The 23,385-nt window shown below is 43.4% G+C and overlaps 9 protein-coding genes across 10 annotated transcripts in view; 8 read left to right on the top strand and 1 right to left on the bottom strand.

The window, feature by feature from the left end:
* The window catches only part of RB195_006112 (uncharacterized protein), a gene marked incomplete at both ends in the record, with an annotated part of 47,024 nt that extends 36,602 nt beyond the window's left edge, over positions 1 to 10,422 (top strand). For both annotated transcript variants that reach the window (XM_064178993.1, XM_064178992.1), the window contains 14 exons: positions 21 to 131; positions 193 to 246; positions 1,693 to 1,772; positions 1,839 to 2,043; positions 4,578 to 4,697; positions 4,990 to 5,057; positions 5,114 to 5,220; positions 5,290 to 5,405; positions 6,773 to 6,866; positions 6,922 to 7,013; positions 9,839 to 9,947; positions 10,021 to 10,115; positions 10,169 to 10,275; positions 10,326 to 10,422. In XM_064178993.1, coding sequence (XP_064035985.1) covers positions 21 to 131; positions 193 to 246; positions 1,693 to 1,772; positions 1,839 to 2,043; positions 4,578 to 4,697; positions 4,990 to 5,057; positions 5,114 to 5,220; positions 5,290 to 5,405; positions 6,773 to 6,866; positions 6,922 to 7,013; positions 9,839 to 9,947; positions 10,021 to 10,115; positions 10,169 to 10,275; positions 10,326 to 10,422 — 1,455 coding nt within the window. The remainder of the gene's footprint in view (positions 1 to 20; positions 132 to 192; positions 247 to 1,692; positions 1,773 to 1,838; positions 2,044 to 4,577; positions 4,698 to 4,989; positions 5,058 to 5,113; positions 5,221 to 5,289; positions 5,406 to 6,772; positions 6,867 to 6,921; positions 7,014 to 9,838; positions 9,948 to 10,020; positions 10,116 to 10,168; positions 10,276 to 10,325) is intronic.
* A 1,914-nt stretch (positions 10,423 to 12,336) lies between these two features.
* Positions 12,337 to 12,711, bottom strand: RB195_006111 (uncharacterized protein; the record flags this gene model as incomplete). The annotated part of the gene is made up of 1 exon (XM_064178991.1): positions 12,337 to 12,711. One exon carries the CDS (start codon positions 12,709 to 12,711, stop codon positions 12,337 to 12,339), a length of 375 nt encoding a protein of 124 aa, XP_064035984.1.
* Positions 12,712 to 12,929: 218 nt separating this feature from the next.
* Positions 12,930 to 13,370, top strand: RB195_006110 (uncharacterized protein; the record flags this gene model as incomplete). Its single annotated transcript, XM_064178990.1, has 1 exon — positions 12,930 to 13,370. One exon carries the CDS (start codon positions 12,930 to 12,932, stop codon positions 13,368 to 13,370), a length of 441 nt encoding a protein of 146 aa, XP_064035983.1.
* Positions 13,371 to 14,192: 822 nt separating this feature from the next.
* Positions 14,193 to 18,242, top strand: RB195_006109 (uncharacterized protein; the record flags this gene model as incomplete). Its single annotated transcript, XM_064178989.1, has 8 exons — positions 14,193 to 14,229; positions 14,484 to 14,567; positions 14,616 to 14,705; positions 14,771 to 14,883; positions 15,445 to 15,538; positions 15,598 to 15,693; positions 17,741 to 17,982; positions 18,054 to 18,242. The coding sequence occupies 8 exons, from the start codon at positions 14,193 to 14,195 to the stop codon at positions 18,240 to 18,242; spliced, it is 945 nt and encodes a 314-aa protein (XP_064035982.1).
* A 24-nt stretch (positions 18,243 to 18,266) lies between these two features.
* RB195_006108 (uncharacterized protein) lies at positions 18,267 to 18,551 on the top strand (the record flags this gene model as incomplete). Its single annotated transcript, XM_064178988.1, has 1 exon — positions 18,267 to 18,551. One exon carries the CDS (start codon positions 18,267 to 18,269, stop codon positions 18,549 to 18,551), a length of 285 nt encoding a protein of 94 aa, XP_064035981.1.
* Positions 18,552 to 18,886: 335 nt separating this feature from the next.
* On the top strand, positions 18,887 to 19,312 carry RB195_006107 (uncharacterized protein; the record flags this gene model as incomplete). The annotated part of the gene is made up of 1 exon (XM_064178987.1): positions 18,887 to 19,312. One exon carries the CDS (start codon positions 18,887 to 18,889, stop codon positions 19,310 to 19,312), a length of 426 nt encoding a protein of 141 aa, XP_064035980.1.
* Positions 19,313 to 19,324: 12 nt separating this feature from the next.
* RB195_006106 (uncharacterized protein) lies at positions 19,325 to 19,612 on the top strand (the record flags this gene model as incomplete). The annotated part of the gene is made up of 1 exon (XM_064178986.1): positions 19,325 to 19,612. The coding sequence occupies one exon, from the start codon at positions 19,325 to 19,327 to the stop codon at positions 19,610 to 19,612; it is 288 nt and encodes a 95-aa protein (XP_064035979.1).
* A 378-nt stretch (positions 19,613 to 19,990) lies between these two features.
* Positions 19,991 to 20,878, top strand: RB195_006105 (uncharacterized protein; the record flags this gene model as incomplete). Its single annotated transcript, XM_064178985.1, has 1 exon — positions 19,991 to 20,878. One exon carries the CDS (start codon positions 19,991 to 19,993, stop codon positions 20,876 to 20,878), a length of 888 nt encoding a protein of 295 aa, XP_064035978.1.
* Positions 20,879 to 23,097: 2,219 nt separating this feature from the next.
* Positions 23,098 to 23,382, top strand: RB195_006104 (uncharacterized protein; the record flags this gene model as incomplete). Its single annotated transcript, XM_064178984.1, has 1 exon — positions 23,098 to 23,382. One exon carries the CDS (start codon positions 23,098 to 23,100, stop codon positions 23,380 to 23,382), a length of 285 nt encoding a protein of 94 aa, XP_064035977.1.
* Positions 23,383 to 23,385: the final 3 nt, after the last annotated feature.

Raw genomic sequence — 23,385 nt, 5'->3', positions numbered from 1 at the left:
TCTTGGCATTTATTTGGTAGTACGAATGGTCAAACCGTGCAAAACGTCGTGAAATCATCAAACATGTACAAGCCGCCTTGGAAACCTCCGTAGATCATGAGCTAGAAGATGACGAGCTGGAAAAGTTATTGGCAAGTTTTTGCTTGCAACTTGCTGTGATTAAGTCATCTCTGTAATGTTAAACTTTTCCAGCCGGTGTCGTGGGATGAAATGTTTGAAGGAACCATACGCGAGCTGCCTCAGCAGGTAAGGAAATGCTTTCTGGAATCGAACAGTTTTGCATTTCGGTATATTCTATACGCAGAACAGAAATCACTTGAAAATCAATTATTTTCTTATTCGTTGAAATCTTTCAATGGGACAGATTTCAGAAGTTATTGCTGAACATACCTTGCTGAGGAGTTGTGAAAATTAGTATAAACAAACAAGAACTCTCTCATATTGATCGATATCCATGATGTTTGTATTTTATGGTAGTGGAAGAACATTCCTAAAAGTTCCTCAAAGATAAAGACGCATGTTCTTCCTTGACCTCAGCCACGATGAAAGTATCGAAAAGGCTTGCGGGACAAAGCCCTTCTACGAATCCCACCGGTGCACTGCAGCCTGGACAGCGGTCGGGAATTCAACGTCGCATACAAGACCACGGTCGCCCCATGCCACAATGGAAACATATCAGAAAACCGAAGAGTTGGCCTGCGAAACAGTACCTCATCGTCCGTTCTAACTTGACTTAGCTCTCATTGTTGGGTGATGGGAGGATCCTATATTGAAAGAACAGCGTAAATGATGTGGTCAAAACGACCTGAAATTTCCGTTGTATAATGATTACTAACGTAAAGGAAAGGAATAACGAATTCCTCAAGAAATTTCCTAGTACTATCGTATAGCACATATCTGCCGATTTGCTGATTCAGACAATTAGAATTAGCTTATGCTTGAGTGGAGTATCCAATACCCTTCCTGAAATACACAAGAGATTATTTGTCGAACACAAATGTGCTTGAATCAAATTATTCCCCAATTTCGCAGTAAAAATAAGAATCTGGATCTGAACTTGGAAGGAAAATCTTGATTCCGTGCTGCAAAATTATTGTCGCCATTTCTTGATATCGTTTTTCTGTGATTCTAACAAAACAGCTTGAATGATTGTCGCGACTATTACCGTTTGCAATAATGAGCTGCAACAAGTGACAGGATTGAAGCATCCTTTCAATATTTTCGTCTCCGATGGTTTCAAAAAGTACCATCTCGATAACGGCTGACTTCTGCCACAGGCCAAAATTGTAGCTGACCAAGCCGTTGAATGCAAGGTCACTGCTCATCCTCTACCCTCCACACCCTGCGATAACGTCTGAGTTTCCGTCATCATCTCATTGGAAAAACGCTCGAAATGAAAGAGGAACGAAAACAGAGGTGCCCCTAAGCTGGCTAAGAAATGGCAAAAAGCGATAGATTTCAACCTTGCATCATTTATGGAAAACCATTGACTTGCTGTTGATTATGACTAAAATTTAAAGGGGAATAAAAAAAGAAAAAACAATAAATCGATAAGAATTGGAAAATTTCCAGTGACAGGCACGACATTCCTCGTACCCTGGTAGTAAAGCGCTTTTCGGCTTCATATTCCTCTCTTCTTTTTATACACCTTCCCGGTTATTTATTTCTTGAATCACAACCATACTACTGCAGAAACAAAAATACCTCCAAGCCGTTTGGGAGTTGTTTCATTCCGAGTTAAAATTCCTCCATCACCAACTGCTTGTTCTTCGGTAAGTTTCTGACACTACGTTGCGGTGCTTTCAACACTTTCCGTTCTTTACACCTCGTTTATTCAGCAATGTGTACAAAGAGCCGTTGAAAAAGTGCCAAGTCGAAGGATGTCTGCTCACAGTCGAACCAGACTTGTTGTTCGGAAACCTGGACCAGTTATGCCGGATATCTCGCGGGTTTTGTCAGACATTCCTGTCTCTTTTACCGTCTGTGAATCACGATGGAACCGACTACGACTGCACTGAACTTGTTGTGAAGCTTTTCGAAAAGGTAAGCAGGCGCCAAAGCACTCAGAATTGAACTAAATCAACAGCTTCCTCTTCTACAACTCGATCTCAGAGTGACTGCCTTCACCTCATATTACTTTTCCAAATAATATCTTTATTCTTTATCCAATCGCACTCAAAGTAGGCCCAGTGGAGTTTTCTTCTTTTCCTCAAAATAAAAAAGCGCGATTATATTTCTGGGTTCAATGATGCTGAAACTGTCCGACAAAAATGCTGGAATATTCATCTATCCTGATTGGAAATTGGAGCCGCCATTTGTGAGGCTGCACCAAGAATATCACATAATACGTCTGCGGTTTTTCATTCCTACGAGAAACTTTGGCTAAACAGATTTTTTGATGACTGTAATGAAACTCCGTCCCAATTACGTCCTACACCTTATTAGAAAAGGGAGCAGTCTGGCCACGAGCTGTTAATGCTTAAAAATGGTGAGGCAAATTTCTTGAATTTCATTCCCTGGAAAAGAAGCAGCTTTTTGCTGACCTCTCCTCACACATTGTAGTCGTATTCAGGATCTAATGTCGATTTCGTCTTATCTTGAACTTCTCTCGACTGCGTCAGCGATGTTCAAGTATTTTTTTAACGTAATAAGATGACTGCACTTATATCTTCTTGTCCCCTTGTTATCCTTACCTTCTCAATTGTCTTACTTCCGAACAATTGTTATAGAGCCAAGGCAAAATTCTTGTCAGTTCCGCTGTCGGTGAGAGATGGATTTTTCTAGACGCTAACATTATAGTATGTAACTAGTTCAGCTTCATATCCAGAAGATAACGCACAGAGTCAACGTCAGCACACTCTTGGTTTATTACTCCTGTTCCTTATCGACTAACAAAAACCAACGACCATCAGAAACATTAGATACCAATTTTGAGTTCACTCTCCTATAATTTCTATACATTCCCTGATAAAAAATGCATTTAGCATCAATTTTTCTTGCTCTAAGAAATATTCGGATAAGAGAGAAATTCGGGACTCTCTGATACTCGAGATCTTGTTTGTGAAATGATGGAGTACGTGTAAACTGATGTTTGCACCTCTGTCAGTTTTTCTACGAACAGAGAAAATTTTTACATCTCAGTAAGTTTTTCTGCGGAAAAAAAGTCTTACAAAAAATAAAGTCTACTAAAGTGAATTATCGATTAGCGCTCCGTAAGGAGGGAAAAGTAGTCATCCGATTTGACACAGGTCAGCTAAAACTCGCATTTGCAGCTCTCCACTTTCAGAAATTTCAAGGAGAGAAATTCGTGAACACCCATTGAAAACTTTGAGAAATGAAACAACATGTGAATTGGGAGATAGTCGAATTAATTCGTAGGTTCGTGCAAACTTGGGATACTTTGTCGACCTGGATTATCTTTCCCCTATTGGAATATTCATTAGCTGTTGGAAGTTGAAGATTGAGCGCCGCTTATAAATTAATCTTCGCCACTGATGCACGTTCATTGCACGTGAATATTGGGATATCACATGACTAGACAGTGGCAAATAGTTCTGTAAGCTCTTTTCTTGTGCTAGTCTGGTGTTTATTTCTAAACAAAATCAGCTAAAGAGAATGAATATGCAATTATATATGACGACTGTTTCTCTTCATTCACTACACAATACAAGTCTTCCGAATTCGCCGTAATCCACCTGAGTGATTTTATAGTGAACACTGCTCAACAATTACCAAGGTATCTCTGGTGCTAAACCAAAAAAGTGCGATTTAACTCATCTGAAATCGCTGCCGTGTAATTTCTTCGTTCTACCTATTATTCAGGGCGCCAACACTTGAAAAAATTGACAAAATTTTGGATTCACCTCTTCACGTTAGTCGCTGCGCACGGGTTTCAGCTGAAGGAGCAGCTAAAACTTCACTCAAACTAAATTCATCACATATGAAATAAATCGACAAAGAAATAGAGGTTGTTATTTTAGACGAAGAATTAGAAGCTGTTACAGTTTATTTGTGCGTTAATTTTATGGAGCGTCGAAGCAATACAAGCTTATAAGACCTTTTATCCTGGCTTGTATACTTAGTCATGGTTAGGTCGCATAAGATATAGGGGAAAATCATTGGTCTTCATCTTTTCCTCAACTGTTTTCTGCAACAAAATTGCTGCAACACCACCCATCTGAATAATATCGATTTTTTGGACAATTTTTTAATCAGTGACAAATATCAATCATTGAATCATTGTCAGTGACAATGGCGGCCCTCGAAATGTTCCAGCGTTTCAGACAGCAGAGAATGGACGGCCAGCGCTTTTTTCTGTGGTGAAATATGAGAAAGCGTATGTAATTTGCCTAGCAGAACCATTACGTGCATACATGCTAACGTATAGAAAAGTTCGAGTCTTCAAAATGTTTTGGGCAGAATCATCACAAGTGTTCTCTGTGACAAGAGAAACACAAATTATACATAATAGCACGTTAATTATAGCTACCAACTTAGTCAACTTAGTCAACATCCCTTCTTGGCTGTGCATATGGTACTTCCATCGTTCGATGTTCCACTTATAGAACATCTTTTAGTTCTCAAAAGGTCCATCGACGATCTCTGCATATCAAGCATACTGTATCAATTATAAGGCTACCATGGAATATCTTGGCTCGATTCGCCAAAAGGAGGAGCGATTCACAGAGTTTGAGCGAGTGAGTTTCCATGATTTGCAATGAAATCCCTACCTTTCTGACCTCCGGTACGGCGGAAATCCCGTTGAAAGATTAATGGAAGATGACTTAGTAGAATGAAAAAGGGGTTCCATGAAGCTATTTCTTTGGAGAAATGGATGAGCCCGAAATTACACTCTTAGTTGCACGAAGTGAAAGGAAACACTCGATGCGAAAAGGAAATGAATCAGGAAATCTTTGCTTCCCAGGGCTCATTTCCGCTCGATCTCGCACTTTTAGACACCAAAAAAGCACAAATTAAAGAGATTTTCAGATATGTCTGGCAGATGAGAGGTGCTTCCGATTACAACTGGAGGATCTGCTCATCGCTCCTCTTCAAAGGTAGTAAATCTTTTCGAATTTTTACATTATTTTAAAATGAGCATATTCTTTTATAGAATAACACGACTGCCTATTTTATTACGAGAAATTAACAAGTACACGGAAGGCGAAGAAAACAAAGCCCAGGTGGAGAAGGTGATAGATTCCATGACAGAAAGTCTTCGTAAGTTTCCTCAACACGCTTTGTAAGATTTTTTTAAGAAACATACGAATTCGAGAAAAATTTCTTCAGGTTCCATCGATGACAGTGTTCAGTGGCTGCACAACTTCGAACGCTTGCAACAGTTACAGACTCAAGTAATATGGCCGTCGATAGTGGAGATGGAACCAAGATCCTTCGTGCCTGATGTGAGTACTGCGAACTCATTCCGACCTCTCGAAAACCTCCTTTTACCGCACCTCTTTACAAGCGAAGTGGACGAAAGAGAATCATACGTTCTTCGGAAACTTTCTGGTTTAAGGACCCAAGATAAGCTCTTCCTTGTCCTTGATTTGCCGAGGAAGCTTCATCAATTCAGATGAAGAGACTCTGAATATTGAACACTTTAGAAGAAGAGAAACGCATAATTTTTGAAGAGATTGAAGCATGAAAGTCACTTGTGAAAGAAAAATGGAAGAGGTTGATTATATCAAGCAATATGCTCGTGTTTTCGGGAACTTTCAGTAGTTTTCAGGAGTGGATCTGTAGAGAAGTCTTTGCATCTAAAGCGATTATTGAAGTACCTGAAAATACAACAATACCGGAATTTCGATCCGTAACGAGCGCGTCCTGGTTTTTAATCTTTAGCTAATATCTCTTGTTTGTTTCAGCATAGTCCCTCGATCTTTGCAGGTTACCTCAGAATTTTTTCCTCGAGTTTCCGGTTAACATCCCAAGCAACCAGATAGTCTTCACGTTGAATGATTGATTCAACCTCGTGCGCTTCCCTTCAAGTTGCTGCTTGTTTTTTTTTTTTCTGTGACTTATCACATTATTACCAACCAGTAAATTTTCGTGTTTTCGCTGCATTGCTGGTCCAATTTGCTTTATTCCGGGGGCGAAGCAGAGAGGTTCCTCTATTAAAAAACATGATGCGTACACTGAGGTAGAACTACGAGAATTTCGGAAATGTATATCCTAAAAATAACATGGTGCATAGAGCACTCAATAACCCTAATAACTCTCATATAGTAGAAGGATTCATATTGATTTAGTCCTTTCCGGAGAATTCCCTAAAACAACCTAGTTTTCCAGACAGCCGCTTGGCTTGAAATTGTTATGTACGAAGGCTTTCTTTCCCTTCTAAGTGATAGGAATTCCGTGGAAGACGCAACTCTTTTGAAACGGTGCCTTCGATCATCTACAGCCAGTATAAGCCTTTCAAAAACAAAAGTTGTTTCATGTCGTCATTTAGTTTTTGCATGTAGCCGTCCATTCACGACACTTCTTTCCGAAATTGTTAGTAGTTGTTACTTCAAAAAGCAACTAGTAGAACATTTCCATCAGTGATGTGTTGGTCCGAGACAAAATGTCCACCTGGAGCTAGCAGACGCACCATTAGAAGAATTAAATGTCTGTAATTCCCTATCAACAAAATAGCGTCTTCGAAAATTATTTAAAGTGAAACTCACCGGTTATGCGCGCGCACGTTTTCTTCTAAGAAATGTATTTTTACGATAGATCAAGGATGGATGAAGGATAGGATCTCTCCTAAAATCAACCGCTATGTTTCCAGTTTCTGAAAGTTGCGCTTTCACGACAGTTCTGCGAGAACCTGCTTGCACATCCACGAAGAAAACTCATTCATGAGGGACCATTGGAGTTAGTAGGTAAGCAGGTAGTGTCATTTTATGCAGATAAAACGGATAAGATGGACGTCTTCAGAGAATGGCAGGACTGTCGACTGCTACGCATTCCTCTTCAACGACATGTTTGTGCTGTCGAAAACGAAGAAATGTGCACTGAAACTGAGAGTCGTAAGCACATCTCCCACAGAATTAATTAATGTCAACGTTGGATACATTGTTCTCTTCTTTGAAGAAAGAGGAAGAGTACACGAGTTCTCCCAACACAAGAACCTGTCAGTGCGTTCTACTTCTCACATTCAAAAGATGGGAACTTATTGCTGATCCATTCATGCGCCTGACAGCATTATACTTTCTTTGGTTGTTTAGCAATGGTGAATTCTTACCCTTAAAAAATGAGCACTGAGCAACTGCTTCCACTATTTTGAACCGTAGGTGTCCATCAATTGTTCCGACGATGAGAAAATGATGAGGTGGTAGTGGTTTCCACCATAATAAACCTACATCGGCAATAAGCAGAAATCAAATCACCTAAATTCTCTTTGATAGCAGGAGTTTCTCATCGAATATCTCTTTGCCAACCCTCGTAACTCTATCGACTAACCTACTGTGTGCACTCCAATTCTTATCACAGCACGTGATGTTTTTCTCAGAAATTAGGACCGTTTTGTCATCTTCGATTTGGTTGGAATTAGACAACTTCCGTACATTAGTGAGAATAATTTATTCTCTTTATCTCTAAACTCATCACTCAAAGAGACGCTCTTTTCGAATGATGTTGAATTCACTTTTTTTTTAGAACTTAAAATTTTCAACACTGACTCCGCCCTCTTATAGAGCAGGCGATATTCTATAGCTGGAATGGTTATCGCGGCCCAGGCACGGTCTGCCAGGCATCTCACACCTTGGATAGGTGACTCCTCTGGCGATTCGGCGTCACAGAGAGACAATAATGTTTGAACATAAATGAACGGTGACGAGAATTCTATACAGTTCTTATTTGTAAAAACAGCAGTGATAATTTGAAACGGGCTAGGAAGGAAATGACTGACGAAACTAATCCAAGAAAAAAAAGGAAAGGAGAAGGAAGGGAAAGAAGAAAATAAAATTATTTTAAAATAAAAAGAAAGGAAAAAAAAAAAAAAAAAATAAAAAAATTCTATTTTTCCTTCAAAAAAAAAATTAAAATATTTAAAAATTTTTTTTTTTTGGAGGTTTGTTTCGTTCATTTTAAAATCAAACATTTCTCGTGACGCCGAATCGCCAGAGGAGTCACCTAGCGAAGGTGTGAGATGCCTGGCAGACCGTGCCTGGGCCGCGATAACCATTCCAGCGATAGAATATCGCCTGCTCTATAAGAGGGCGGAGTCAGTGTTGAAATTTTGAAGTTTGTAAATAAAAGTGAATTCAACATCATTCGAAAGAGTGTTTTACTGGGTATTTGAGGTACTGGAAAAATTCATAGAGGCTGCAAAAATTTCTGTTTTGTAAAAAGAGGAGGAAATTTCATTTGGTCACTCGAAAACCATTTAGCTTCATCCGATGTTAGCGCCTAATTCAATTCTCGTAAAGAAAGGAAAGTTCTAGGCAAGTACCGAATCGCGAGACTTAAGCGTTCATTCTAAGCCGTTGACACCTGTTCAAAAAATGGACCAAATAACGGAAAAGAGTGTGTTGTAAGTTTGACACTGGAAAAAGACATTTTCAAAGCTAGAAACTTCAATATAAACTATACAAGTGTTTGCTAGAATTTCCGAGAAGATTTTTTACGCTTTGAAAGTGTGACGTTTTATTAATCTTCGATGGAGCACTTTCGTGAATTTCTGAAGAGAATGGAAATTTCGGACCAACATATGATGTGGGGTACCAAAATGCTCTAAATAACCTCTTTTACGGATGTAATGAACGTTTTGTCCAATTTCGAGAAATAAGCGGAAATCCTATGAACACCCCTTCCTTCCATGGAGAGGTATTCGCGGGAAGGTTAATAAAAGGAGTGCGGAGGGGTGAAAAAAATTAAAAGGGTTTTGGAAAATTTTCTTTTTTTTTTCCCCCTCTTTTGTCAAAAGTAAATTCTCAAGTATATTTGAAATCAGCAGCTTTTACTTTCGAGTTTAAAATCGTTACCCAATTCTTATCACAGCACGTGATGTTTTTCTCAGAAATTAGGACCGTTTTGTCATCTTCGATTTGGTTGGAATTAGACAACTTCCGTACATTAGTGAGAATAATTTATTCTCTTTATCTCTAAACTCATCACTCATCTGTAAGGAAAGAGAAACTACGGAACTTGCAGTTTTTCTTTCGGAAATGAATTATCTACTAACCTAACAGTCTTATTTTTTTGCATCCATCCCTTATTAAAGGCATCACCCCCTGAGGTGGTACAGATTTCAGGTGGAGTATTCGTATACGGCATAGTAGATTATGGAGAGGGGTGTGAATTCGTCCATTTCTTCCTAATTGCCGTAAAAAACGGCCCGGAAGATGCGGCGCGTGCAGAAGCCTGGCGCGCTCCAGTCGAACTCTTTGTGGAAAATAGTGCGCCAGAACGCCCGAAGCCGTATCTTCCGGGCAGTTTTCTGCGGCAATTAGGAAGAAATTGACGGAATCATCCTTCTCTCAATAATCTACGATTCTGTATACGAATACTCCACCTGAAATCCGCACCACCTCAGATTCGTGGTATGCTGCCTTTGAATAATCATCCATCGTTGGAAACAAGAGTAGCATTTCTTCTGTATGTCACACAAATTCTTATGTATTTCAGTTCGAGAAAAAAGCTAACAAAAACTTAGAAAAAGTGTAACTCAAACAAAAAAAACTGACATACAGAAGTAGTAACAAATAAGAAATAGTAATACTCTTATCTCCAACGATGGATGAATCTCTAATGATTGATGGTTGCGATGAAATAGCGGTGGCGTGCTACGGAATTTATCTTGCCTATACTAAAACTGGAATCAAGAAAAGGACTTATTCGAGCATCGATTCAGAAAGGCAATCCAGTCAACAAAACGGATCACTATGTCGTGCAAAGGCAGCCAGTCCCGTTGGACTCCTGTGTATTCTGCGATGCTGATTCCAATGACTCGAACAGCTCAAGTGAGAGATCGAAGCAAGCGACCATCTGCTTCTTCAGAATCACGCCGCTCTTTTCCAAGACAGAACATTTCAGTGTCCCTCAAATTTGCTTTCGTAATCATTCACCTCACTCGATACTACCAAGTCGTAGCCATTTACACCCTCCAAGCGGCAGACAAACATGATAAGGTGAACATTCTCGTTTTTCTCCTCCCAATCCGGGTCCAAAATCCAAGCTTCAGGAACTCTGGATCGAGAAATTCCAAGAATCCATCGAAAACTACGAGTCAATACAACTGAAAGATATGCTTAAATGCACTCCTCTATTCTCTAGCTTAAGTCTGAGAAGGTAATATCGTCATTACTGAACGCCTCCAGATGCAGTGACTACCCTTTCAGATGCTCCACCTCCCGGTTGATGACCAAAACCAACAAAGAAAAAGGAAAAGAAAAGGAAGGTAAAGAGAGTAATGATTCTGGAGATTCAAAGGATTAATTGAAAGAACTTTCTCGTCGTACATATATCATGTCAATATTCCTCCTCGTTGTGATTCTCACTGTACTTGTTATTGATTAAGGTAATAAAAAATCATTTTGACTTGACTATTTTATTCACTGAAGGAGTCGTAGGGGAGTTGCACTATTTTGGGAAAAATTGCAACAAAAAAAACTCCAGACATCCCAATAATCATCCACAATAGTAGGCCACACACACCTTGAAGTGAACGAGGATGGTGGTTACACGTTATTCGGTTTCCTTTCCTTAATTTGATATTCCGAATTAAATTACAGGAACGAATGTTGTTTATTATGTTACCCTTACTGACAAGTTCTTGGCAGCGAAGCGATAATCGATATGAGGAGGGTTCTTTAAACTGTTTAATTTACTTCTGTTCATTAAGGACGTTGAAATTTTCAAAATCTTATAATATTAGGGTGTTCGGTAATTAGGGTATATTAGGGTATCTGCCGAAAATTTCGCAGTAGCGCAGATTTTTTGAGATGTTCTGGAAGTTCCCGTTCTAAATATCATGCTATATAATAACGCGCTTAGTCCGTGTGTGTGTGTGTGTGTATGTGTATATGTGTATGTGTATGTGTATGTGTATGTGTATGTGTATGTGTATATGTGTATGTGTATGTGTATGTGTATGTGTATGTGTATATGTGTATGTGTATGTGTATGTGTATGTGTATGTGTATGTGTATGTGTATGTGTATATGTATGTGTATGTGTATGTGTATATGTATGTGTATGTGTATGTATATGTGTATGTGTATGTGTATGTGTATGTATGTATGTATGTATGTATCTATGTATGTGTGTATGTGTGTATGTATGTATGTATGTTTTTGTCTGTGTGTCACGAAAATACTCCATATGGATGCAAAACTGTGCACCAGTGAGGTGCCGAACCATCGCCATGCACCTGATAGGCGAGCACTCTACCTTTTATCCATTGGGCAAAACTATGTGCAGATGTATGTTGGCTTTGATAAGGCAAATTAATTTCTCTCATATGTTAGTGAGGATAAGTAAAATTTTATGTGAGTGTATACTCTCGAAGTTGCAAACCATCATGCTGTATAATTGGTTTATTGTGTCACGTGTGTGTCTGTGTCTCAGTCAAGAAATTCCAAAAAGAGAGGGAGACGGATAACATGGCGTGGGTTTGGTGCGCTAGAGCCTCAACGTGGTAAAATGAGGTGCGACGGGTCTCATGGGGTCGGAATGGTGCACCGGTGCCAGAAAGTCATAGAGTGGGGAGAGACGGTTTCCCCTGCTCCCGATTAATGCGCGGGAGACCCAACGCAGTAGAATGGGATTCTATGGTCCCTTCGCATATCTATTTCTCAGCATGTCTCCTGATGCTGCTAACATCCTTTCTTCAAAAAGAGGAAACGCACGTGCAAACGGCTGCTTGAATGCAATACATAGTAGCCAACAGTTAACGCGATCTGACGTAGAACGTTATTTTTGTCACTACGATAGTGAAATTTACGTCATTTCATGTTAACACATCATTCTTTGCTGATAGTTAAAAACGGAGGAGACTCATACTTTGAATAATGTTTCCAAACTGTAGAGATTTGAGAGGAGCATAGAGGTAAAATCAAGTTTGATTGTTCTCCAAATATAGAACTGAGTGTTTAGAGAAAAACCATAAAATCTGTCACCTATGCTTAAACTTTCGGGCAAAAAAAAAAAATTGAAGAAAGCGTTGGCAGAAAAAAGCAATTCTAATCTTACAAGAATTTCGCTACTGTTATTTCTTTTTGATCGGTGAAGGCGAGCGGAGCGAACGCCAAAAAAGCTTGAAGTCCGGCTTTAGCCGGATGTTCAGGCTGGTATTATATAAGGACACTACCGCTTGTATACACATAACATATCTGGCTCCCTCTTTCTTGCCTATTTCATCCTATAAAGGCAGAACATTCCACCCATGTTCGACACGTACTCCTTTACGAGTTCGAATCTGGCCACGCCACTGCTGAAGCCCATCAAAACTTGAGTCAAGTATTCGGCACTGAAGCACCTTCTGAGCGGTCTGTGCGCGCCTTGTTCCCTTGTTGCTTCAAAGCCGGAAACAAAAAGCTCGAAGATGAGCCTCGCTTTGGTCGCCCGATTGCAATATCGTTCGACGAACTGAAGAACTGGCGGAGCATCCATATGAAGGTGTGCGGTATTTTGCTGCCAGTCTTGGCTGTCCGCTGTCCGCCGTGAGCAATGGACTGCGATCTCTCGGAATAGAGAAAAAGCTCGGTCAGTGGCTCCCACATGCATCTAGCGACTGCAACCGCCAAAGACGTCTGGACGTCTGCTCTCCATAAGCCGAAGATTCGACTGGCTGGACACCATTATCACTGGAGATGAAAAATGGGTTCTCTACGTCAACCACACCCACAAACGTGCGTGGTGCGCTGGCGATGAAATGCCGGATCCTTTCGTGAAAGGTGAAATCCATGCGAAGAAGGTCATGCTGAGCGTCTGGTGGGGAGTTCATGGAATCTACCGCTTTGGATTGCTGCCGGACAACACGACAGTTACTGCCGAGGTCTACTGAGCTCAATTGCAAAGACTGGCCGACAAGATTCGGAAGGAGCACCCGAAGCTCGACAACGTTCGCCTGCTGCACGATAACGCGTGCCCTCACATCGCGGAGAAGACTTCCCAGAAAATTCTGGAGCTCGGATGTTGATGCTGATGAAGTTCTACCGCACCCACCGTACATCTCGAACCTGGCCCCGAGCGACTATCACCTCTTCCGATCGCTTCAGCATCACCTGGAAGAGAAGCGCTACGATGATCGTGACAACCTCGAAAATGACCTTCGGGCTTTCTTCGCCTCCAGGTCGCTGGAATTCTACGCCAAAGGAATCCGTTATCTTGTGAGATGTTGGCAGAAGGTTGTCGATGTTGATGGAGATTATTCCGTCGAATAATAAAATGTTAAAAAGTTGTGTTGTTTAGAAATTTTGCCGTATTTCGGCAGATACTTTCCAAACACCCTAATATTTGTATGGCAATATCTGTGCAGCATACAAAGCGTCGAGTAAGGGCAAGGAAGGTAGGTTGTGAGAAATAAGATGTGGAAGGAATGGAAAACGGAAAATAAGTGATGATCGTAAAAAAATCGCGACGCCGTAGTCGTGCAAGGAACCGTCAGCGGCGATGTCTGGAATGTGTGTGTGGAAGTGCAGTAACACCAATCCAAGATCTCTCTTGTCTCTGATGAGCACGAGTTAGTGAACTCCCTAACACCCCAGTAATTTTGAAACAATAACCAGTGATGGTATTCATTGGAAAGGTAAGTATTAGAGAAATTAGGCTTCAGTAACTCGAAGTAAAATTGGCGGAAGTTCGTACGTATGCACAGAACAAGAATAATGGCATATGATCCCGAAACTAAGCTTGTGAGAAACTCGCGGATTGCGGATTTAGCTTCTCCCTGAAGTGAACCGATTGACAGGACAAGTTACGAGAATGTCTTTGAATGTGCAATTTTGGCAGCAAACGAGATCCGCCACTGCGACGAATGCCCCCGTCGGGCACAAAAACGGCTGCTTTTTAAAATACACTAAAATCCTTAGACTGAATAGAATCTGTAGAGTGAACATATTGAGTCTACATCACATTATCGCTTGGGATTTTCGAGAAGAAGTAATTCTATCACATGTACCCCTCTATTTTTCGTACCACTATTGTTCTCCTGCACACCTCTTGCGACACCAATTTCGCATCAAATGTTGGCATTTTCTCGTTTCATGAAGAGCTCAGATGATAGTACACTTGGTCTGGCTGGTGAGATAGTCAAGCGATCTGTTTTATTTATGGAAAGTGGTCGTGAACTGAAATTGTGCCACGTGCGGACTGCTGAAGTTTTAGTTAATTACAGATGGCGATCAGTTCTGCGTATAGTGCAGAAGCGCACAAAAAGAAAATTGTCTTCAAGACGCTCCTTTCTAATCACCTCTCTGGAACACTTATTTCTGTTGCAGCACGCACTAATGACAGACAGTGAAGTGAAGGAAGGTGCACGAGAAAACACTCTTCAGATGCGGCTGACGCACTTCCTCTGTTACAGCTAGCCACCTTGCTCGTCAGTGCCGTCAGTGCTGTTACAGTGCCCGCAATATACGGTAAGTGAATTGGATCTCTGAGATTAGACTGTTTAGTTACCGTTGCAGAACGATCCAACCACCTTCCTACTGTGCGAAATACACGGAACGTTTCGAAAACCGAGTTCACATCGAGAATATTGGTCATGGAAGGTCTCCGTAAGTTCGATTCGCTGGTAGTAAGTATTCGAACGTACCATGGGAGTATTAAAAGTAATCTTTAGAAAAAATAGGTGAACATGAGCACATGAGCAACCAGGAACGTCTGCAACAACTTCAGGCGCAGGTCATTTGGCCATCAATCGTGGAGATGGAACCAAGATCATTCGTTCCAGACGTGGGTACCATCAATTTCTTCTAAATTCCCGCACAACTTAAAAGCTGTGCAGCCTAAGAATAAGGTATGTGTTTTAGCATGCACTCGTTCACTCGATAAAGTTCGATTATGCACAATTTTAAAGATGTTTTTCTAAAGTTAGATAATAATAAAGCCGCTCAATATGAAATGAACTGTTTTCGTTTTCCCAGTAAGATTATTCAGCTTCAACAAATAGGTTTTCTTATCTGTCACTTTGGGAACAGTGACGTTTCCTTGTTAGTCCGAATCCAACTACAAATCCTTATCTGGCACTTGACTCGATTTTGGTTTGGGGATTGAGCTAACAGGAGCGAGTTACAGTACGGGCTAGGAGGATATTCCACGTTCTAGTTTCAGCTGAGGAAGAATTATACGAGCAACTCTTTATGCACTATGTCCCTCGCCTAGTCTACCTTAGTTCTGAAATAATCGGGGCAAGATAGTCAAAAGAGAGCGGTGATGTATAGCCTTCCAATAATATTACGTTGTGTCAAAAACCACTGATCGATTTTCAAAAACTCTCCCTTCAACCGCCCTCAGTTTTTGAGAGTCGCAGTCTCTCATCAGCTGTGCGATAACCTTCTTGCGCACCCACGAAGAAAACTCATACATGAGGGACCAGTTGAATTAGTAGGTTTGTCTTTCTGTTTCAAGTATCCGCGCTCTGAGAAAACAGTTTGAGTTATCCTTCAGAGCTCGGCAGAACTGTCAACCGCTATGCATTCCTTTTCACTGACATGTTCGTGCTGTCGACACCAAAAAAATATGGAACGGAACAAGAACTGGCAAGTAGATTCTTCTTCTTAACTTGAAATTGAACTCTCGTTCCGCTCGTTGAATTCAAATAATAAGGTGGAGATAGCAAGAATAGGAACTCTCGTTTGCTCTCATTACAGTACAACTATCACTTATTTGCCTAAAATTTGGGGAACTCACCAATGTTTCCATCAAGGTTTCTCAGCTATGCACCAAGTGCTGCTGTGATTTTCGTCAGAAGATTGACCTCATTTGGGTTTCCATTGTTGAGTCGCCGGGGTGTCGAGCAACTGACTTTGTCTCCAAACTTCTGTTACCTAGCTGTCTACCTAGGAACGGTGGTGACTAAACCTTGCGTTACATACAGGTCCGAACAGATTTAACCAGTAATTACCTATCACTTGCAGCGCAATGACAGTTGAAACCCAAAATGTTGTGAGATATCCGTTATTCAACTCAGATTCAAAAAAGAGAACATCCTGGTAGGGCATCTGCACAATCCGGTCTCTGGCTATGTGGCGTCGCGCCAGCAACAATTCCTTTTAATCAGTTGCGCATCGTCACCCCGATTGAAGTGATTTTTCGAATGATTAGCTATCGTTTTTAACAACATCTTAAAAAGGCGCGAAAAGGACCTTCTTGCTTCTCACTTAGTTAGGAGCACCATTTGTAGAGAAAAGTCTGGTTTAATGTGCTGACTTTGGAAAACTTCTCTTAGATGCACCAGCATCAGCAGCCGATTGATTATCCGCTCGCAGACACGGCGCGTATGCCTACTCCCGCTTACGTGAAACGTTGTTAGGTACCTCGTCGGGGAATTCGGTGCGACAATACCGTTTCGCACACCGTCTTTCCGGATAGCTGGAAAGAACTGAGAGCGTGATCCCATTGCCTTTAATCTGTATATGGTACTACATAAGAAATTCTAAATCTTAACTATTTTACGGTATCCCTCTACGTCCCGAGCAGTTGACATATGATTTTTGCCGCTGTGCACAGTAAACAGGCTCGAATAGAAAGTGATTAAGGTTTTGGCCCGGAACCTTGCAGAGTATTCAATTTCTCTTCAAATATTTTTTTAAAAAATTCAGTTGTTTTCGCACCTGTAGAAGATATTCACTTGCTTTGTGACTTAGATCAGTAGCTGACGGTGAATGACCACGCGTGTGCAATTGGTTCAAACTATGGTCTCAATTCGAACATTCAAACAGACCGGACTCTAATATTTTAGTATCGTGCACGGAGAACTGTAACGCTGGTTAGGCCGGTTGATGGTTCAGAACCGCACTAGAGTAAACCATGCAGTTGATTCTTCCGATGTCGATAAATTGGTACCAGACTCGTCGGGAAGGATGAAAACACTGACTCGATACATCACCTGACCCCGCAAGTCACCATTCAGGTCAACACCCATTCAAGACGCGTTGGTTCATCCCAAGCTGGTTGATACCTTTACTTCTAGATACAGTGCGTTTAAAGGGAGCACACCACGTATCGGATGTGAGGAAACCCGCGGGAAATGCTGGAGATGGGGTTGTGAGATGTGTTATTCAGGCTAGTCTCGCTCATCTCTCCTCAAACAGCATATGAGAACCGCTTCAATTCCTACGGAGTACGTTAGAACGCTCTTTTATGCACACGCTGCAGTCCTCTCAGTAGCCTATTCATTTGTTTTGACTGAGGAGAAATCACCGATCATCGGCGGCTCGCACTCGGATGCGATGCGTGCACAAGGCTGGCGCACTCCAATCGAAGTAAAAAAAACGGCGTCTTTTACGCCATTTTACGACGATTAGAGGGAAACGAGCGGAACCGTCCCGGACCCCACAATCTACAACCCCATCTGTAGCCTCTGCCGCAGAATCACTCACCACCTCAAATTCGTGCCCTCATCTCAGGACGCTGTCTTTAGCGTTGCAACATTGTCTATAGCTATACTGTTGATCCACGCATCTCCCTCACTAGAGGGATCACAGCCGGTTAGTCGCGAGGCTACGTGGTGCGTCCCCGGGTGGCGGATAGGGGCTAATCGCGAACCAAAAGCGACCTTGTGCTTGCCCAGAGACGCAGGTGGATTCAGGGGATGGACTCCCTGTTTCTGCTGAGCCAGGACTGACTCATGACATCCTTGTATCCCGGAGGTCGGTCCGGCCAAAAGCCTGCAATCAAGTGACTGGGAGGTGCAAGGGAGGCGGTTTGGAGTCGCCTCCAGCAAATAAGCTCCACATGTCCACTCCGGGAGAACAGAAGTTCTCCCAGAAACTCATGGGACTGGAGGCTTGCAACCTGCTCATGGGTTTTAAAATTTTTACGCAAAACACAGTGATTGAAAAGAGTCTCCTGATTCCGGAGGAAAGCCTGGTACGGTAGCGTCAGGTAGGACGGGGTTGCAGGAGTCATGTAGACTACCGAAACGGAAAAGGACTAGGATGGCGATCTGTACTTATAACGCATCGGAAGCGGCCATCGAAGATCTGATGATGCAAGCCAAGAAGATCAAGTACGACGTCATCGGACTGACCGAGACGAGACGACGTCACCTTCTCAACGCCGTATATGAAACTGGAGAAAACTGTCCTTAGGAACATGCGACAGTAGAGGTGTTGATGGAGTTGGCGTCCTCGTCAACACGAGTATGGCAAAGAACATTGACTCTTTCGAACAACTTACGACCCGAATCAGACGTCTGCTTCGTCTTCGTCGCTTACGCTCCAACATCAAGCTACGAAAAAGAAGAATTCGAAGCTTCCTATATGGATCTGGAAAAGTTCTACCGAGAAGACCATGCCTTCTACAAGGTCATAATTGGCGATTTCAACGCCAAAGTTGGCCCAAGAAGAACGCCGGAGGAACTTCACATCGGGACCCACGGCTTCCAATGGAATAACTAGGGGGAGAGGCTCTCCGAGTTCATCATGACGACTAAGACCATCCATGGGAACTCGCAATACCAGAAGCCCTCCTCTCTACGCTGGACGTGGGAGTCACCCGGTGGAGGGTACCGTAATGGACCACATCATCGTCAATAAAAGGTTCTGCCTGACGGACGTGGGTTTTGTACCAAAATTTTTTTTGGGATCGGACCATCCCCTCCTCCGAGGAAGATTTTTTTTTCCACAAGGGAGAAGGGAACGCCCCCCCCTTCAAAGAGGGAGAGCCCCCCCCCCCCCCCCCCCCCAAATGGGATCTCTTCGCTACGCTAGCCTGCTTTTGGGAAGATTCCGCAATGGACAACATCGACGAGGAATATGACCGGCTCGTTGAACACCTTCACGACTGCGCGAAGAAGGCTGAAAGTTTTAAAGCCACCAAGAGACGCCTGCCTCTTAAAACTCTTGAGCTGATACGCCAGCGTGGAGCAGCACGAGCCGCAGAGAACCAAGAACTCACGTCCGTGCTCGCAAGGCTTTGCAGAGATGCGATAAAGGAAGACCTTAAAGAGAGAAGAGCAGAAGTGCTGGTGGATGCTGCAGAGGCGGGAAAAAGCATCCGCTATGCCTGTCGAGACATCGCCAGTCGCAAGACAAAGATGACTATTCTCCGGAACCCGAAGGGAATAACCATTGCACCGAGAAGGGGAATGGAGAAAATCATCTGCAGTTTCTACTCTGATTTCTTCGACAGCCATGTCCACATGTTTCTCACCATCTGAAGAAAGACGGACATGTCATTCCAGAGGTTCTTCCGTCCGAAATACCATATCATGTCGGTAGAAACTCGTACGGCGCCCGGTCCCGACAGAATAAGACGAGAACACATGAAGAGCCTTCCGCCAGTACTCATCAACACCCTGGCGAGGCTCTTTACACGCTATCTGTCGGAATGCAAGGTTCCTAAACAGTGGAAGACCAGCAAGACCGTGTTGTTGTATAAAAAGGGAGATCCATGTGACATCGGCAACTATGCCCAATCTGCCTACTGTCCGTCATCTACAAGCTCTTTACAAGAGTAATCCTTAATAGGATTGAAAAGTCTTGGATGAAGGACAGCCATGCGAGCAAGCAGGGTTTCGAAAAGGATTCAGCACGATTGACCACATTCACACTGTTTCGAAACTCATCGAGGTATCACGAGAGTACAAGATGCCGCTCTGTCTCACCTTCATCGACTTAAAGAAGGCCTTCGACTCGGTTGAGACGGAAAGCGGTCGTGGAAGCCTTGGACAACCAAGGCGTCCCTACTCAATATATAAAGGTACTTCGAGTTGTCGTAACTTCACGACTGGAATTTCGCCATCCTACAAGAACATCATCATCGACGTGAAGAGGGGGGTCCGACAGGGTGATACAATTTCACCCAAAATATTCACAGCCACCCTCGAAAACCCTCAATGCGAAAGTTGGAATGGGACGACATGGGAGTGAAGGTTGATGGTCGGCAGCTACACCATTTGCGCTTTGCTGATGACATCGTACTGGTAACACCTAGCATCAGCCAAGCGGAACGAATGCTGACCGAATTCGACGAAACATGTGGATGCATCGGTCTTCAGCTGAATCTACAAAAGACGATGTTCATGCGGAACGGATGGGTCTCGGATGCCCCATTCACGCTCAACGGAACGAACATATCCGAATGCACCAGCTACGTTTATCTGGGTCGGGAACTGAACATGATGAACGACCTGACCCCCGAGCTGGGCAGGAGGAGACGAGCGGCTTGGGGAGCGTACAAGAGCATCGAGGATGTAGTGAAGAAGACCAGGAACACCCGGCTCCGTGCTCACCTCTTCAACACCACCGTACTTCCTGCTTTGACCTATGCTTCGGAAACCTGGGCATTTCGCAAGCAGGAAGAAAACGCGGTGAGCGTCATTGAACGCGCAATTGAGAGAGTGATGCTAGGAGTATCCCGTTTCACGCAAGTGAGGGACGGGATTCGAAGTTCTCTCCTACGTCAGCGATCGAAGATTAGAGACGCCGCCGCGTTTGCCAAGGAAAGTAAAATAAGGTGGGCCGGACACGTGATGCGCTTTAATGACAACCGTTGGACCAGAGCCGTGAGCGACTGGGTTCCCCGCGATATTAAGCGCACTACAGGAAGACCGCCGACCCGATGGTCAGATTTCTTCACGAAGTCCTTGAAAGAAAAATATGATGCTCTTCGTGTCCCACGCGAAAGGAGGAACCACTGGGCTACTCTGGCACGCGATCGGGACAAATGGAAGAATTACTGGCGCCCGCTCGACCAGTTCGAAGATCAACGGGAGTCAAGGTGATCAAGGTGATCAAGGTGCAGCGCAATGACAGTTGAAACCCAAAATGTTGTGAGATATCCGTTATTCAACTCAGATTCAAAAAAGAGAACATCCTGGTAGGGCATCTGCACAATCCGGTCTCTGGCTATGTGGCGTCGCGCCAGCAACAATTCCTTTTAATCAGTTGCGCATCGTCACCCCGATTGAAGTGATTTTTCGAATGATTAGCTATCGTTTTTAACAACATCTTAAAAAGGCGCGAAAAGGACCTTCTTGCTTCTCACTTAGTTAGGAGCACCATTTGTAGAGAAAAGTCTGGTTTAATGTGCTGACTTTGGAAAACTTCTCTTAGATGCACCAGCATCAGCAGCCGATTGATTATCCGCTCGCAGACACGGCGCGTATGCCTACTCCCGCTTACGTGAAACGTTGTTAGGTACCTCGTCGGGGAATTCGGTGCGACAATACCGTTTCGCACACCGTCTTTCCGGATAGCTGGAAAGAACTGAGAGCGTGATCCCATTGCCTTTAATCTGTATATGGTACTACATAAGAAATTCTAAATCTTAACTATTTTACGGTATCCCTCTACGTCCCGAGCAGTTGACATATGATTTTTGCCGCTGTGCACAGTAAACAGGCTCGAATAGAAAGTGATTAAGGTTTTGGCCCGGAACCTTGCAGAGTATTCAATTTCTCTTCAAATATTTTTTAAAAAAATTCAGTTGTTTTCGCACCTGTAGAAGATATTCACTTGCTTTGTGACTTAGATCAGTAGCTGACGGTGAATGACCACGCGTGTGCAATTGGTTCAAACTATGGTCTCAATTCGAACATTCAAACAGACCGGACTCTAATATTTTAGTATCGTGCACGGAGAACTGTAACGCTGGTTAGGCCGGTTGATGGTTCAGAACCGCACTAGAGTAAACCATGCAGTTGATTCTTCCGATGTCGATAAATTGGTACCAGACTCGTCGGGAAGGATGAAAACACTGACTCGATACATCACCTGACCCCGCAAGTCACCATTCAGGTCAACACCCATTCAAGACGCGTTGGTTCATCCCAAGCTGGTTGATACCTTTACTTCTAGATACAGTGCGTTTAAAGGGAGCACACCACGTATCGGATGTGAGGAAACCCGCGGGAAATGCTGGAGATGGGGTTGTGAGATGTGTTATTCAGGCTAGTCTCGCTCATCTCTCCTCAAACAGCATATGAGAACCGCTTCAATTCCTACGGAGTACGTTAGAACGCTCTTTTATGCACACGCTGCAGTCCTCTCAGTAGCCTATTCATTTGTTTTGACTGAGGAGAAATCACCGATCATCGGCGGCTCGCACTCGGATGCGATGCGTGCACAAGGCTGGCGCACTCCAATCGAAGTAAAAAAAACGGCGTCTTTTACGCCATTTTACGACGATTAGAGGGAAACGAGCGGAACCGTCCCGGACCCCACAATCTACAACCCCATCTGTAGCCTCTGCCGCAGAATCACTCACCACCTCAAATTCGTGCCCTCATCTCAGGACGCTGTCTTTAGCGTTGCAACATTGTCTATAGCTATACTGTTGATCCACGCATCTCCCTCACTAGAGGGATCACAGCCGGTTAGTCGCGAGGCTACGTGGTGCGTCCCCGGGTGGCGGATAGGGGCTAATCGCGAACCAAAAGCGACCTTGTGCTTGCCCAGAGACGCAGGTGGATTCAGGGGATGGACTCCCTGTTTCTGCTGAGCCAGGACTGACTCATGACATCCTTGTATCCCGGAGGTCGGTCCGGCCAAAAGCCTGCAATCAAGTGACTGGGAGGTGCAAGGGAGGCGGTTTGGAGTCGCCTCCAGCAAATAAGCTCCACATGTCCACTCCGGGAGAACAGAAGTTCTCCCAGAAACTCATGGGACTGGAGGCTTGCAACCTGCTCATGGGTTTTAAAATTTTTACGCAAAACACAGTGATTGAAAAGAGTCTCCTGATTCCGGAGGAAAGCCTGGTACGGTAGCGTCAGGTAGGACGGGGTTGCAGGAGTCATGTAGACTACCGAAACGGAAAAGGACTAGGATGGCGATCTGTACTTATAACGCATCGGAAGCGGCCATCGAAGATCTGATGATGCAAGCCAAGAAGATCAAGTACGACGTCATCGGACTGACCGAGACGAGACGACGTCACCTTCTCAACGCCGTATATGAAACTGGAGAAAACTGTCCTTAGGAACATGCGACAGTAGAGGTGTTGATGGAGTTGGCGTCCTCGTCAACACGAGTATGGCAAAGAACATTGACTCTTTCGAACAACTTACGACCCGAATCAGACGTCTGCTTCGTCTTCGTCGCTTACGCTCCAACATCAAGCTACGAAAAAGAAGAATTCGAAGCTTCCTATATGGATCTGGAAAAGTTCTACCGAGAAGACCATGCCTTCTACAAGGTCATAATTGGCGATTTCAACGCCAAAGTTGGCCCAAGAAGAACGCCGGAGGAACTTCACATCGGGACCCACGGCTTCCAATGGAATAACTAGGGG

This window comes from Necator americanus, chromosome I (genome assembly GCF_031761385.1).
Source record: "Necator americanus strain Aroian chromosome I, whole genome shotgun sequence".
NCBI lineage: Eukaryota > Metazoa > Nematoda > Chromadorea > Rhabditida > Ancylostomatidae > Necator > Necator americanus.
The sequence above is the reverse complement of the archived record's forward strand: the minus strand, read 5'-3'. Positions and strand labels throughout refer to the sequence as shown.